We start from the raw sequence: 15,028 nt of genomic DNA, 5'->3' as shown, positions 1-15,028 counted from the left end.
AACTGGTTGGTCTTACTGATCTTGCTGTAAGTGACTATTTATATTAAAAGTTACTTAAAGTTAAGAAATCTTCATCTATATTAATTCATTGAAAGTGCTGGGATAAACACTGTTTGTATCAATAAATATTGTTTTATTGTAAAGAAATCAGAAGCTAGACCAATAATAGCAATAACAAACCAGAACGTATAAATGTTTACTTTCAACAAACTGAGTGGCAGGTTTGGTACAAATGAATCGGGCATAATAAACACAAATACTAAGCAGCTCTGCTTCTAGTAGTTTCATGTTTTCTTTTTCTAGCTTACACAAGGTAAATAATCAGAAAGGCAGATTTGAACACAGGTATTTATGAGGATCACTGGATAATTCAGGTCAGAAGGGATCTCAGTAGTCAAGCCTCCTGTCCAAAACAGGGTAAGCTATGGGATCAGACTCAGGCCGGTGATTACTTCTCATCAAAAAATAATATAAAATATGTCATAGAAGTACTAAGAACTTTGTTCTCTTTGAAATTTTATCAATTTTATCTTTTTTTAAATCTCTTTATCTTGCCAAACTCCCATTGGAATCTGCAGACCAGAAGAACAAAAATTACTTAATCTATCTTTTATTTTGAGCATGAACTAGATAACTGTGTCTATAAATTAATTTTTGTATGTGCTGATTACATAAATTAATTGAGTAACTAAGCATTTTTACATGCTTATATTACAGGCAGACTTTTGAAAAGGTGGTTTCTGGTATTTTAACCTGTGAAAGATTTCCAGGCTTACACTGACAGATACCTCAGCCCATGGATGATCATATATGGTGCACTGACTGATGAATAAAAGCTTGTATTATCCAAACCCTTTATACACATACATGCTGAAAGGATATACAGGGAGGGTTCAAGGTGGAAACCTGGATTTGTGCCTGCCTGTGTTCTTGAAAGTGCATACCTGGTACCAGGAATATGCCCTATCAGATGGGTCGATGAGGATTGTGATGATCTTGGCCTTGGGGATGAGGGAAGCAGCTCGCTTAGGAGCTTCCTCAGAATGGAAATAGTTGGCACTTTTCTCAAAGAGGAAGTCGGTGGTGACATTAGAGGGAGTAGGGAAGAAATCCATGTACCTAGGAAAAAACCATCATGCTCAGAATTACTTAAAAGTCACACAAAGGTTGACAAATCTGTTAAGTATATTTTATTCTAGAATACTCAATTCAAATAACAGCCTAATTGCCAAATAAAAGCAAACAGAAGTTTACATTATATTTTTGATCATATTTTACTTGGTACTAGCTTTCTTCTTCTCACTACATATAACTAGACATTGCAGCTTTTTTTTGTTAACTGGATGAGAATGTTACAATACTCCTGTTTCTTCTTAAAATTAGGGAATTCTCAGTTTTCAGTCAGAAAAAAACTCCTATCAAAGTCAAAGGTAGAAAATGAGTTTTCCACATTTGGCCTTTTGCTGACATTAATTACAGTGCAATACCATAAGAAAAAGATATGCAGTATCAGAATTGCTTTTATTCAAAAGAGAAAAAGAGCTCATTTATGTGGGGAAGATGCACTGAAAAAATCCCCTACAGCTTCATCAGGTAAAAGGTTTCTAAGCCGTGACAGCATCTTTCACTTATTGTTCTATGAGTCACATTTTTGTGGAAACATGGGTTGTATTCCTTTTAGTTTTCTTTGTGAGCTCTCCTCACCCATTATGAAGTCGCAGTTAATTTCCAGCAATCTCCTATGTCACATACAGACTTTATTCATGGCCCTCAGACCACTTTTCATTATTGTTGGGGAAAAGAATAAATGGGAAATGTTGGTCATCTTGATTTTTTCAGTCAAACTCTGTTTTGATAAAATAAACGCCATTTAAAACAACCTCTTCTGAAGGTCATGCCTAAGGACTGAAATTTCTTCCAGTGCTTAGACTTTGTTCTATTCATAGAAGTGAGCTACTGCTAACACAAATGATACGCTCTTGTTGGCTTTGAAATTGTGACCATTGCAGTCAAGGCCAGAAGACTCGGTAGGATGGAACTGACTGATGCACATGCAGTTTTCTTCAGGACATGGATCTCACAAGATGATGATTAGCACACAGGCACTGATCACAAGGTACTTAGAGGAAAGGAAGGAATCTACTGTGGTTTAAAGAAACTGAACTCTGTGTCACCCGATTCTGAGAAGTTAATTCTTATGAGCAACTTTTACGTATACACAAGCAAAGGTTGTCAAGTCATTGTTTTGTGCTGCTTTGGCACATGAATGGATACCTGTCATCAGAACTGTGCAAGAGAAGTGGGCTGGCCTTCAGATGACAATTTTCTATACATTAGATAAGGAATAATAGTTGTGGATTCATTCAAGGTCTTATGAGTAGAAGCTATACCAATTTCTGCTCGCAAATAAAATTATTAGAAACTAATGACTCGATCTGACCGTGTGACCTCAGAATGTTTTACCAGAACATCAATAGCAAAGAAACCAGTCTGGTTTTGAAAGAGGCAATAGGCACTACAGGCAAACCTGCTCTAGATCATGTATGGTGTCATTATGCTGCTGTACTGAAGTCCTGGTAGTAGACTGAGTAAATAGAAGACAATGAGGACTACAACCTTATAAAGAAACATTTAACATTAAATATGGCGCTGAATTTTGGAAAAAAGTTAATTGATTCTTTAGATAACATGGCAAATTTAATAAAAGTAGAAGTTGATGTGGTCTCAGTGAAAAATGGTAAAGAGATTGGACCAGGTAGGATATCAAGAGGTTACAAAGTTTAGGCTCAGCATTTCTGCTGAACAGAGACTGCAGAACTCTTGCTCAGTACCTCATTCATGACAGAAGTATTAAACTTGTCAAGGGCAAAGCTGAGAAGGCTTTAGATAAACTTGTCTAAGAAATCTGTAACAATGCTTAGATAAAGAAATGCACGGCTGGTCTATTTAGACTTCTCCATTTCAAGAACAGAAAGATCAATTCTCGTCTTACTGTTCTGTCATCTCTGCTGGGAGACTACAATATACTTCTATACCTCTTTCAAGACGGCAGTATTGAGGTTACTGGGGCTGAAAGAACCCTTTCCTGCTTCTGTAGTCAGCCTGGGTCTAAATGTACACTCGGACAAAGACTAAGTCAGAGTCAGCTCTGGGAAAAAGCTGTATCTCCACAACCATAAAAGAAATTGAACTGATTGTTATTTGTGAATACTCTTGCCTTGAAAGAATCCTAGCCAATTAATGGCCTAATGAGGAAAGACCTTGTATCTAATTATCATTTGGTAAGCTCATTACATGCCAGCATTAAAATACACTATCAGACTGAAGGTCTGAGAGATTTGTCTGGCAGACAGAATGCAAATCTAAGAGTTAAGCAACTACACCAACGGGTAGTTCTGAGTATCCAGGACTTAACTGTGAGAACCTGGCAGGGGTGAGCGGGGCATGTAGCGCAGAGGCACAAATAGCCACATGAGTGCTGTAGAGGGAGATCTCGGCAAAAGGATGTACCTGGTTGACAACTGGGAGCTTTATGCACCAGCACTGTGTTAAGATGAAGGTAGTTTGGCACATGTCTAGCAGACAAATCGTAGCTGCATGTTAGGGAAGTGGCTATGGCAGGAGAAAAGAAAGAAGCAGCAAAGTGGTCTTCTAGCAACATGAAAACATTGATTTTGTGGAAGAACTGGCTCACTGTACTTAGGCTGTCTCCATCAGACCCGCTATACCTCACTTGCATGCCATCTTCTCTCACTTCAAAATTCTCCACAGCAAGGAGTCAGCTTTCTAATTTCCAGTCGTTCAGCCGGCACCTCTCTATTGGTAATAACCAGCTGACTCACCACACTTTGCAATAGGAATCTGCTGCAACAATTCTAACTCTGTAAAAACAAAGTGACTTAAAAAGAAATTGGATTGGACGTATCTGCACTAAGACCATACAACAGTGTTCACTCTGTTAATTTTATGGATGAATACAAAGTCAAAGGCAATAAAACTATTTTCCCTTAAACTGAGGGGAAAAAAAGAAACAAGACAAAATATCAATAATCTTTTACTGGTGCTCCCCAGCCACTACAGCATGTTACTGCTTTTCATCTTGTAGCACTTTCTGAAAGTGAAAGAAATCAAGAATGACCTTCTGGGTGTAGCCATGTCCAGTGATTCCCTGGTAGCCATAGTGAACACGGCAGCTGTGATACATACTCATTTTTAACTCCACTTATTAACCCTACAGAGACAGTAATGTTCTCCTAATTACCTGATCTTTGAAAAACATTTTGAGAGGTTTTCCCAGTCCTTCTTTCACCCGACTGCTATTTCTAAATCCTATTTAAAGGAAAAAATGCCTCTCCCTGATATTACCTTTTTTTCTCTTAAGAAATAAGATTTCCAACAGGAACCTATTTTTTTGCCTCCATATATCCAACTAACAACTATTACTGTCCCAACTTCAAAGGCATGTGTAATGAGAAATACATATTTTGTTACTGGTTTGCATATATTAATATATGGATATTTACAAGAAAGCCTCACACGAGTTAGTGCATTTATGATATTCTGTAGTAAGATTGTTATTCACTTGCATTTATTTGTCATTTTAGAAGGACATCGAAGGTTATTTTTTTATCTTACTCTATATATAAACAGTTACCATTACCAACAGTAATGTCATTTTTGTATTGTTCACAATATATAAACTTTTATATTTATACTAATAACCCATCTTACCAATCAATCCCCCTGTGGTAGTTATTTCTATTAAAGAACTGTACCTCCTCAAAGGTTTTTGGGCTGGGGGAGTTACTAATGATGGAAGGATGCATGATCAGGAACAAATACAAGGCTGTGGTACCTGCAAATAGTATAAAAGTCCAAGATTAAAAAAATACACACACATTTTTGGGGGGGTCATACCTACAGATGGACTAAACGAGGATTATTCCATTTCATTTCAGTGAGGGGATGCTGATTTATGTCACTTAAGAATCTGTGCTTTCTCTGCTTTTAAATTGAGGACATTTAAAGAACTGTGAAGTTAACACAGAAACTGGAGTTTCAGCCAATGCTGAAATCTGGTTTTCACACTTTTAATAACTGTGTTTTAAAAATAATTATTGTTTTTTATGAGACTGTCAAAAATAACGTAAAAATCTTGCACTCAGTAGCTATTGGGGATTGGTGAAGATGAAAGGAAGCACATACACAATTTTCTGATTACAGAGAAGAATATTAACCATTAAGTTAATTTATAAACTACTGCAACCTTGCAACTCAAAATGTCCATTCGAAAAATCTTGACTTGAAATAAATGCCATGAAATAACAAGTTTCTGTAAACAAGACTCTTGCAGACAGACAAAAACTTGCAGTTAAGAATCTGCAGCATTTGAAAAACATCTGTCCTTTCCTCCTTCCCTTCAACAAGATCTTGTCAATCTTGTCGATCTCTTTATCAATGTGTTACTCATTTTGACATAAAGCCAAAAAATTCTGACATTCACCTGAGCCCTGCATTTTCAGTATGTGTACTGCCTGTTGTAACTTACATTATTAAACTATATTTAGGTGACAGCTGAAAATAAAAAAATGTTATTAGATGATCAAGATCTCTACACAACAGTCTGAGTAAAAAAGTGATTAATGAGTATAATTATTTTAACTTATACATAACCTATCTTGTTGAAATACAATAAAATCTCACCAGTTTTCTGGGGTCCTACAACCAAGAATTTTGGTAATCGATCACAGGTCTTTTCTTTAGACCAGATATCTCTGTGTCGTTTGTCATCACAGGGATTCTAAAACAGAGAACAACAACTAAGAATTTCACTGGTAATCACACCTGATAAGGTTCTCAAGTTATCTTTCTATAAATTACCGATTTTTCACCAATGTACAAATATTCTTCCCAGAAAATATTATTTTCCCTTATGACAGAAAACCACATTATGTATTAAAGAACTATTTCAGTAATTCAGAAATGTATTTGCAATGTAACCAGGTCAGAAACTGTACCTCTGCAGTGGTTTTGTTGTTGGTTTTTTTTTTTTTTTTATGATACAAGTATGCGTGAGAAATGTGGGTTTAATTCTAACTCATTCCTACATACATATAGTTGCTCCAGCTACCCAACAGACCCTGGGACAACATAATTTCTCCTATGAAATGTCATATGTTCAACGGAATTATGCCAAAGACAAATTTGATCCCATATACTCAAGATGTGAGAATCATTCAAAATCAATTGATCAATTACATTCAAATTAAGAAGACTTAAATTGCTAATGAGTTCTCTAATTACTGACTTTTTCTTTTACATTACTGGAACAGCTACCACCCTATACATGCTGCAGTTTTAAAATTAAAATTATAAATTAATTATAATTTACGGATACATATTCTGATCCTCCAGTTCAAATCAGTACCTAATATTGAATCTTGTTATTTTCCTGTGTTGCTTTACAACCGAAGCAGTCTAAATTCATTTCAGAAATGCTACTTGCAAACAGTTTGTAACACTTGTTTGGCAGTACTGCACTGAGATGAAGGGAATTACTATCTTCTAGGCTTAAAAAAGTATAACTGTATTCAGATTCATATGCATTATAGACAAAAGACACCACATTCAGTACACATTAGTCACTGGTACTTACAAATTTCTTTTCTAAGTAATTCTAATTTTTCAAGTCATTTGGCTACAGGCTAATTTCCATTTTTTAAATTCATTCTCTCTTAACATTATGCAAAAATCTTGACATTTTTCCCTTATTCAATGTTTTATTCAACAACAGCATGATTTTCAAGATCTATATTTAAGTCCAATCTTGCAATCTCATACTCAGATTCTAAGCTGGCAATTCAATATCCAATGCTAGAAAACATTTGAGTAAGCAAGCTTAAATACATTTTTATGTTTGATTTAGTAAAGCTTGTTCCTTAGAATATTTCTACAAAGTCACCTCAAAAGGATGATATTTGGGATACATATTATCACCGTAGGGACACACGTACCTACCGAACTCAGACATTCCACTGAATTGGTTGAACTGTCACTGAGCAAGTGCAAAAAGAACATGAGCGCATTCACCGCTTGGTGCAGTAGTTTCTCTTTAGGGACTCTGCTCCTATTGCTGGGTGATGGGCTGAAGACGTGTCAACTGCGAGGTCAGGGCAGGCTTCAGCCTTAGCAGGTCTTCACATTCCTGATATTTTCAATTTGCTCACTTATGACAGTGGGATAATCAAGGAGCAGAGTTGATAACACCAATGTATCAAGTGCTAGTAAACGTCTTGCTTGGGCAGCTCTCAGGCTTTTGTGAATAACTTTCTAATCCATCTGCTGTATTTCTACTTGGCTAGTCAGTTTTAGCATTAAGGTAGCCATGGTCTTAATGCTCCTGTCGGATACCCTCTTCCTTTCACACACTTTGAAAAAAGCTCATTTCTTTAATGGCCAATTGCTAAAACACACATGTATTGTCTGTCAAATGCTTCATTCCTGGTAGTTCCAAAAGGAGAAGAGAAATAACACAACATGCCTTTCCTGCATTTCCCACATTTCTAAAAGCAAATAAAGCCACAAATAAAGCCACAAATAAAATTAATTAAAGATAATTTTAATTACACATCTTAATGCATACTAATTCCACGACCTTTCTATGGAGATTTAGGTCACAGGAAAAACATTCACGTATGCTGAAGCTGTTTTATGGAACTAACTAGTACATCTAAAAACATTACTGTTTTTCTCTACAAGAAACTGAAACAACTTCACAAAAACCACCATCGAGATGATTTTTTTTCTGATCTCTTCATCAGCAAGTCTGCCTACCTGCCAGAGAGGGTCCTTTTGTTCAGGGAATAGTTCAAAATATTTGTGAGCCAGCTGAACCGGAGGAAGAGTCTGCAGTTTGAGGTTTGTCCAGGTATGAACAAAGTTGGCCAGATTCACAAAGGTGTATAACCCCAGGCGGTCGTTTCCATAATTAGACAAGTGTGTCATGAAGATGCTAATCTTTAGAAAACAAAATAAAGAAAGCGGACATTGACTCTTTGTATCACTAGATGGCAGTGTAACTCCAGATAGTATAAATTTAATTTGCAGTTTGCTCTTATTTAGAGCTGCAAGACTTTGATCACATTGGCATAGATCTTACTGTCCTTGGTCTTTGTTGAATTACATCCTCCTCCTCGAGTCAACTCAGTGCAATCAATGAAGAAAATTGTGGAACAGGTACTATAAGCTCTGTGTGAACTAGGATATACAATCCTACCCTGAGGGTGTACAACATTTACATCAAAAACAATACCCACAGTTATACATCAAGTATAATACAAATGCAATATTAAAAAGGTGAATTGTGTTTTTGTGGAAGAGTAAAGTCAGAGACCAGGAGGACAGCTGACCTCTGTTGCTACGATTTAAATCTTGTTGCTCCAGCTGTAAGTTTTACTGGATAAGTAGCTCACCTCTTCTACAAAGCTATCCTGCAAGCACTGGACAGACAGTTGAATCATACACAGAAACAAACAACAAAAAAATCTGAAACCTCACTGAGTACTTTCAAAGAAGTGTGCATAAAATACTCCCAAATAAGGAAAAAAAAAAAAAAGCTCAATATCCCATCGGTCGTAAGGCTGCTTGTATTTTTTTCTTCCAACACCTTGCTGTGGAATTACTACTCAGATAAATCCTCCCTGCGACGTCCCTTGGTCCCAATGCACTCTCACACTCCCAATAGAAACAATGCTTGCTGTGAAGGTTTCTCACAGGAAGGGCGTGTTTGGATGCACGTATACCGGGCTGATGACCGGAGCAGGAATACGCAGGCTGCAAGGATGGTCACTCAGAGACTGAGGAAGGGCTGAAGACTGAAACCTCTGTTTTGCAAAATGATCCATTTTCAAACTAAATTTTTCACTGATGGAACAGTCTGTCTTACACTAAAATCTGCAAACCCTTGCTTCTATAGCAGTGATTTTTTGGATTTTTTTTGAAAAATAGCAGAACTCTCCCAAAATAAATTCTCCAGACTAATTTCCATTAAAAAAATAGAAACATGACTCTTTTTATAAAGCAATGTGCTAATGCCATGAATGGGCAATTTCTATTTAAAGTAAAACTTGTTGTAAGCCACTTTAAAAGGAAAAAGGCTTATCACAGCCATAATTCTGAAATTAGTTCAGGAACTGAATTTGATCTTCTGTACAGGAATTCCAGCCTTCAATTTAAGAAAAAAAGAAAAAGAAAAAAATGAAAAAAATTAATCTACAGATGTATTCTTTTGTTTCAGGGTATTTAAAACACTGGCTTCCTTTGATATAAATCATTCAAAGCTATTGAACTTCTATTTTTGAACACCTAGCTGTAACACTACAGAGTACTTGCAGTGAATGGACACAGAAAATGTCTTTTATTAACAGTGTCATTTGGTGACACCTCTTGGCTTATAAAGTAAGCTGAGGGCTTCAGTTTGTCTGACTCAAAGTTAGAAGATATACACTGATAAATCATGGGGATACAATCTTTCTTTTCAGATAGGAGTGAGATTTAAAAAAACCCAACAACCCAACCCTCCCTTTTAGGCAACCAATAATAAGCATTTTTCCAAATGCATAACCTTTTCAAGTCTCCTTTTTTATTTCAGTTCTCAAAGCAGGAACAGACCAGCCATAGGACTATGTTGTTCTCAATAAAGATACAATCAGAGTGTTTCCACAAAGAAGGTTAACTTGTTTCCTTGACAGCCTCCTTCTTTCCCACACATGGGTTGACCTCTGACATTTATAATGTCAGTTCAGCTCCTGGCAACTCCTTACCTGCCAACAACTCCAGCACTGCACTGGAAGAAAAAGCAAGAGAACTTGAAAAGATTGCTAGTTTGGGGAAAATATGTATTATTCTTTCCCTGATGGGAATATCACTGTAATTTTAAGAATGTCAAGAGCAGAGGCTGAAAAATTGAAAAATTGATTGGACAGATCATCATAAATAATTTCCAGCATATGAAACTGTGTCAATGAAGGGGAAAAATGTATCAGAGACCTTAGTTCCCATTTTACAGTTATTTTTTTATGTCAAATACTTCATGGTTAATTATTTACAACAAAAAGAAAGATGATCAAATGCTGGATTAAAACATAAATGACTAAATCCTGTAAAGAAGTCCATACTTAGTATAACCAAATACGTGATCTAATATACAAATTTACATCACACAAAAGGTCTCCTTTATTTCTATATGCATCAAAAATATTACAGATCAGCTGAGACTATCTTCCAGGAAAATCTGAACAAACGTTTTTCCCCTCCTGTTGATACTGTATGAACTCCTAGTAAAACCACTACCTGTGTAAAACTAGCTAACTACAATGCTGTGCTTCACAGAACAATGAAATATTGCTGATCCAGGGACTAATTCACCCGATCTGACCTGAGAACAAACTTACTCTTGGTTTCAGCTGCAAAAGGTCTTTGCAGGCTAAGCCTGTGTAACTAACAGGAGTGCGATGCTGCAATGGCCACGTTCACCTTTCTCTGAGAAGGATCCTAGACCACTTTGCACACCAGGGATCCCTATGAGAGGTGGCTTACGGCACATGATGCCAACCCGCCAAGCCCTCCTCTCCTGCTCTAGGTGGCGGTCCTGCAAGCTTGCTACGCAGCCAGGGCGTAGGGAGAGTTGTACAAGCCGATCCTCCAGTTTCCCTGGCTACAAGGAGAAAAATGATATCCAAGTGCTATTTGGAGGGTTTTCACCTTGGCACTGGCGCAGCTGCAGGGGACGGTGTGTTGTTACCCACTTCCCCGCTTTCCCACCAAGCTGTGCAGAAGGACGCAAACTCTTACAATTCCCCTTCCATTTGCAGATGTGCAGTTTCAGACTAAGACAAAACATAAATATTATTTTTTGCCTTCCATATTGAGTTATGATGCTTTGTTTTGTTCTATCGTGCCACATTCTGTTTCATTCAAACAAGTACTAACTAATGAGAATGATGACTCTTTCTGTGCCAGCTAATAGTTAGCACTCTATGTTATTGAAGATTTATTCTCTTAAAACCACAGATCAGGAAATATAAAAGGAATCCTTTGTGGGCATCTCAGAAGACTAGATCTAGTAAATAACACTATTTGTTCAATAATCTTGCACCTCTGGGAAATGCTGTAAAATAGAAATACAGCTTCATATATTTCTTTATTCCTTCTTCAAAAGGGAAGCAGCTGTGAATGGATTTATATTTACTCTAACAAGCATTTTAGCCTCCCTTTCAGTTAAAAAGAGCTTATTTGATTTTATTATTTCCAGTCCTCTTCTAAAATAATTTCTTTCAGGGCATCTCAGCGTTTTCTTTATCTCGGTGCGAGAAGGATCACCCTTTTTAGCTGTTCCTCATAAACAAACTATCATCTTGGTTGCACTTCAATGCACACTCTCCATAGGATTTAATATCTTTCACAAGGGGACTGAGATGGAATGCAGACAATTTTTAAAATGGTGGTTTGGGACTAAATCTGGCCTCTGGGCAGCAGCCCCTTTCTTGCTCCCACCCATGTTTGGATCAGAGTAGCAAAGGTGCTTTACTCTGCCTTCTCACAGAGCCTTACACCTGTATGACCTGCTCCTTTCAGCTTCTCCTCACCATTTCTGCACTACTCCTTCCCCAGAATGAAAGGGCAGAGGACTATTTCTGTTTTGCTCTCCTTCCCAATTCCTGATTTTATTTGGGATTCGGACTAGTACCACAGAGATGTAGAGAAATGAGGACAAGCACTCAGGAGAAACACCTTTTATCTTTTTGAATGCTCATTCTGTGCTACCTATTTCCTAACTACAACAACACATCCCAATTAGAGGCAATAGCTTCTAGGTCAACAAATTAGAGCTGAGACCGAGACTGAGTTGTTGCTATTAAATCACATGTATCAGGAAAAGATGAATCAGCATGATCTAATTTATGTATCAAGAACACGGAAAACAATAGATGCTCGACCAACAATTTACACAAAATGAAAAAAATGCAACAAGTTGCCCAGCTTCTAACAATGGATGTTACTTTAGCAGGCTGGATATTTTACAAAATATTGCTCACTACAAAATCAACAGTATTAGGATGCTGCACCTACTAAAACTATACCACAAGGACACTACTAACGAAGCTTCTACAGTCTCGATAACTGTTGTTGTTTTCCTGACAAAACCAGAGGTGCCTGCATCCCAAAGGAATGACGTTACCCTTCCTTCCCAAGCATGAGAAGTCCCTTTTACAGCTGCTGTGCCATATTTGCGTTCCTGGCTTCTTCCCCCTGGAGTCAAGGCGTCTCTGGTTTTGGAAAGACAGATGAGAAGAACCACTCAAGGGTAGCTGGAAAGGGGGTTTTTTTCCCCCCCCTCTTACCAAGCTCCCTGTGAAGGTCTGGAAGGGTGAATTATGAAGCTTCTCTATGTTGGGACAGAAATGATTGATGGTGAGCAAGACTAGCTGCAGCAAGACTAGCTGCTCTGATGGAAAACAGCAGAGTGGGTATCTTTGTGGGTATCTTTTGCAACCTGCAAATATTCCCACTCCCTTCCATATATCCTGATAAGCAAAATGTACCTTGCTTCATATTCCAACTCCATTTTACACAAACATTTTGCACTTACACCTCACTATTCTTCTTCTTCATACTCCTTTTCTGTTTATACCTCCTCAGTGGTGTACCACATCAGGAGGACTTTTTGATTTGGTTTCAGTTACAGGAGTAATGCAGGAAAGAAAAGCAGCGGCCATGTCTACAGCAGAGTGATACAAATTAAGCACAGAAGCCCCTACAACAGTAAAAAGCCTGTAGAACAGTAGTCCACTAAGCCAGTGGTCTCCAAACTTTTTTCATTGCACACACCTATCACTAAAAATTTTTTGAGTATGCACCTCCAATGTATGTGTATTTATTCATAAATTATATACTTCTAATACTGAAGTTTCAATATTTTCTTCCCACACCCAAATGGATCATCTTGGCACCCCTGGGGTGCACATACCTCATTTTGGAGACCACTGCACTAAGCTGTCAGGGTTGGACTGCACCCCAAGAGCAGAGGGAAGATCCTTTCCAGAGGTTAGCTGTACTCTCTTTGGCAAGCATCAGGGAAGTGGAGGGAGGACTCAGACTTGCAGTGGCATTGATGCTGTTAAACAGAATTGTTATTATTTTGGCATTTTAAATCTGGAACTAGAAGAGCTGGCGTAAGAAAAAATTGGTAATAAACATTTCTTACGGACTGGGCACATCTTTTTTTTTTTTTACCATATATAAATTTATTGCAGGCAATCCAACTTGAATAAATTCACACTATTAAACCAGTCATCAAGGTACTTTTGTCATGGGCACTGTGTCACCCTCCAATCTCTGCAACAACATTAAAAGGCAGCATTGAGGCTTCCCAACTCAATGAAGTTAAGCACAACACTTTAAAATGAAGTTAAATTATGATTGACAATTAATTAGGTGATCGCTGCTAGGCACTAGAAGCAGATGCATTACCAATTTAGTATATTGCTGATATTTTCGCTACTGAACAAATGTTTACAGGCCACAAGAGTATGTCTAACTCTCCGAACGCCTATATGCCAATTAATTTGGCACTGTGCACACTGTTTGCAGTGCTGATATTGTCTCCATGCTACTCAGCAGAGTTTTGTTCCAGGTATTCAGAGACTCAGTAACAGCTGGTTTTGCCCCATTAGACTAACAAAGTGATAGAATCATGAATTAGATTGCAGTCTATGCTTGAATATATATTTTTAACAGTTGTGAAAGATATTCCTTTTAGACCTGTATCCTACCAGAAAAGCTGTGTTCAATTCCACTCCAGAGATTCCAGCTTGCAGCTCCCTTTTTTGTTCTGAGGCCGTCCTGCTGCTTTCACAGCTGCCATGGATCTGGCCACTTGTAAAGACAGCGAGCCAACTAGTTGCATGTGATTTACATAGCAGTGTCTCCACTATAATGGAGCCAGGGAAGATTTATAAAATCAAACAAAATTACGTATTTGGTGTAGTTCTGAATTATTAATCTAACAGTCAGGAAACCTGAGTATATTTTCAGCTGTTGCACAAACTTTTTTTGCCTTTCTCTGTAAATTGCTCATTACCCTTGTGACTCAATTTCCCAAATGGCAATACTGTCCAAAAGATGTGCTTCACTAATAGCTGTAAACCACTTGTAGAGGGCTTTCCATTCAAGAATTTTGAAGAAAGGCAAAGTTTTCTTATTGCCCACAATTTCCGTGCATTTATCATACACAGTTACAAGGAATCACCTCTGATTAGATAGCTAATCCCATCTGTTCCACAGTCTCTCCATGCTGCCTGTTCATTTAGTGGTTTTTTATATTTTGTCTCTTCCATGCAGAAAATAGGAGACTCTGCTTTTATGGGTGGGCTTTGAAGAACAAATTGGAAGGCAAGGAATACTTGCATTTTGCAGTGAACCAAAATGCTAGGCAACACTGACTTCCGCCCTGCCCCAATTCACGGCAACTCCCCAAACTATTGTTGGAGTTCCCGAGAGTTCCTAAAATGAGTGTGAGAGGACAGGTAAGAGATGAAACTGTTGCCTTTCGCACTCACCCGTGAAGTGGCCAAGCCTGCCGAACTGGACCAGCCCACCGGAGAGCCCAGGCTATGCTGCCAACGGTGCTACTGTGGGATGCTGGCAATGAGCCCCACACATCAGAGCTCAGAGAGGTACCTACACATCAGTGCACTTCTCAACATTTGTCATCTCTCCTGCCTCTCAGTACGATTAAATACGAGGTTGTGCAAAGTGGGACAGACAGGAAGGGAAGATTTGAGCCTGAATGTCTTTGGTTTTGTATTTTTTTCTGAAGTCCCAAAGCCCAACGATTCATCTTGTTCAGGGTCACATTAAGATACAGTAGGTTTTGCTGATGCTCATATAAATCCTCTCATTTTCAGTGCGAAAGGAGATAATTTCTCCCTTGCTGCAAGTCAATTAGCTTAATAACAACTCTACTCAC

At 37.9% G+C, this 15,028-nt stretch overlaps 1 protein-coding gene across 2 annotated transcripts in view; it reads right to left on the bottom strand.

Annotated features, from left to right (window-relative positions):
• Positions 1 to 15,028, bottom strand: part of LOC104639378 (bifunctional heparan sulfate N-deacetylase/N-sulfotransferase 3) — a 68,955-nt gene that overhangs the window by 10,083 nt on the left and 43,844 nt on the right. For both annotated transcript variants that reach the window (XM_075751027.1, XM_075751026.1), the window contains exons 7-10: positions 7,834 to 8,016; positions 5,704 to 5,800; positions 4,732 to 4,855; positions 945 to 1,119 (exon numbers count right to left, since the gene is read on the bottom strand). In XM_075751027.1, the coding sequence (XP_075607142.1) occupies positions 945 to 1,119; positions 4,732 to 4,855; positions 5,704 to 5,800; positions 7,834 to 8,016 (579 nt within the window). The remainder of the gene's footprint in view (positions 1 to 944; positions 1,120 to 4,731; positions 4,856 to 5,703; positions 5,801 to 7,833; positions 8,017 to 15,028) is intronic.

Source organism: Balearica regulorum, chromosome 4 (assembly GCF_011004875.1).
Source record: "Balearica regulorum gibbericeps isolate bBalReg1 chromosome 4, bBalReg1.pri, whole genome shotgun sequence".
NCBI lineage: Eukaryota > Metazoa > Chordata > Aves > Gruiformes > Gruidae > Balearica > Balearica regulorum.
Note: the sequence above shows the minus strand (reverse complement) of the source record. Positions and strands in the feature narration are given on the sequence as shown.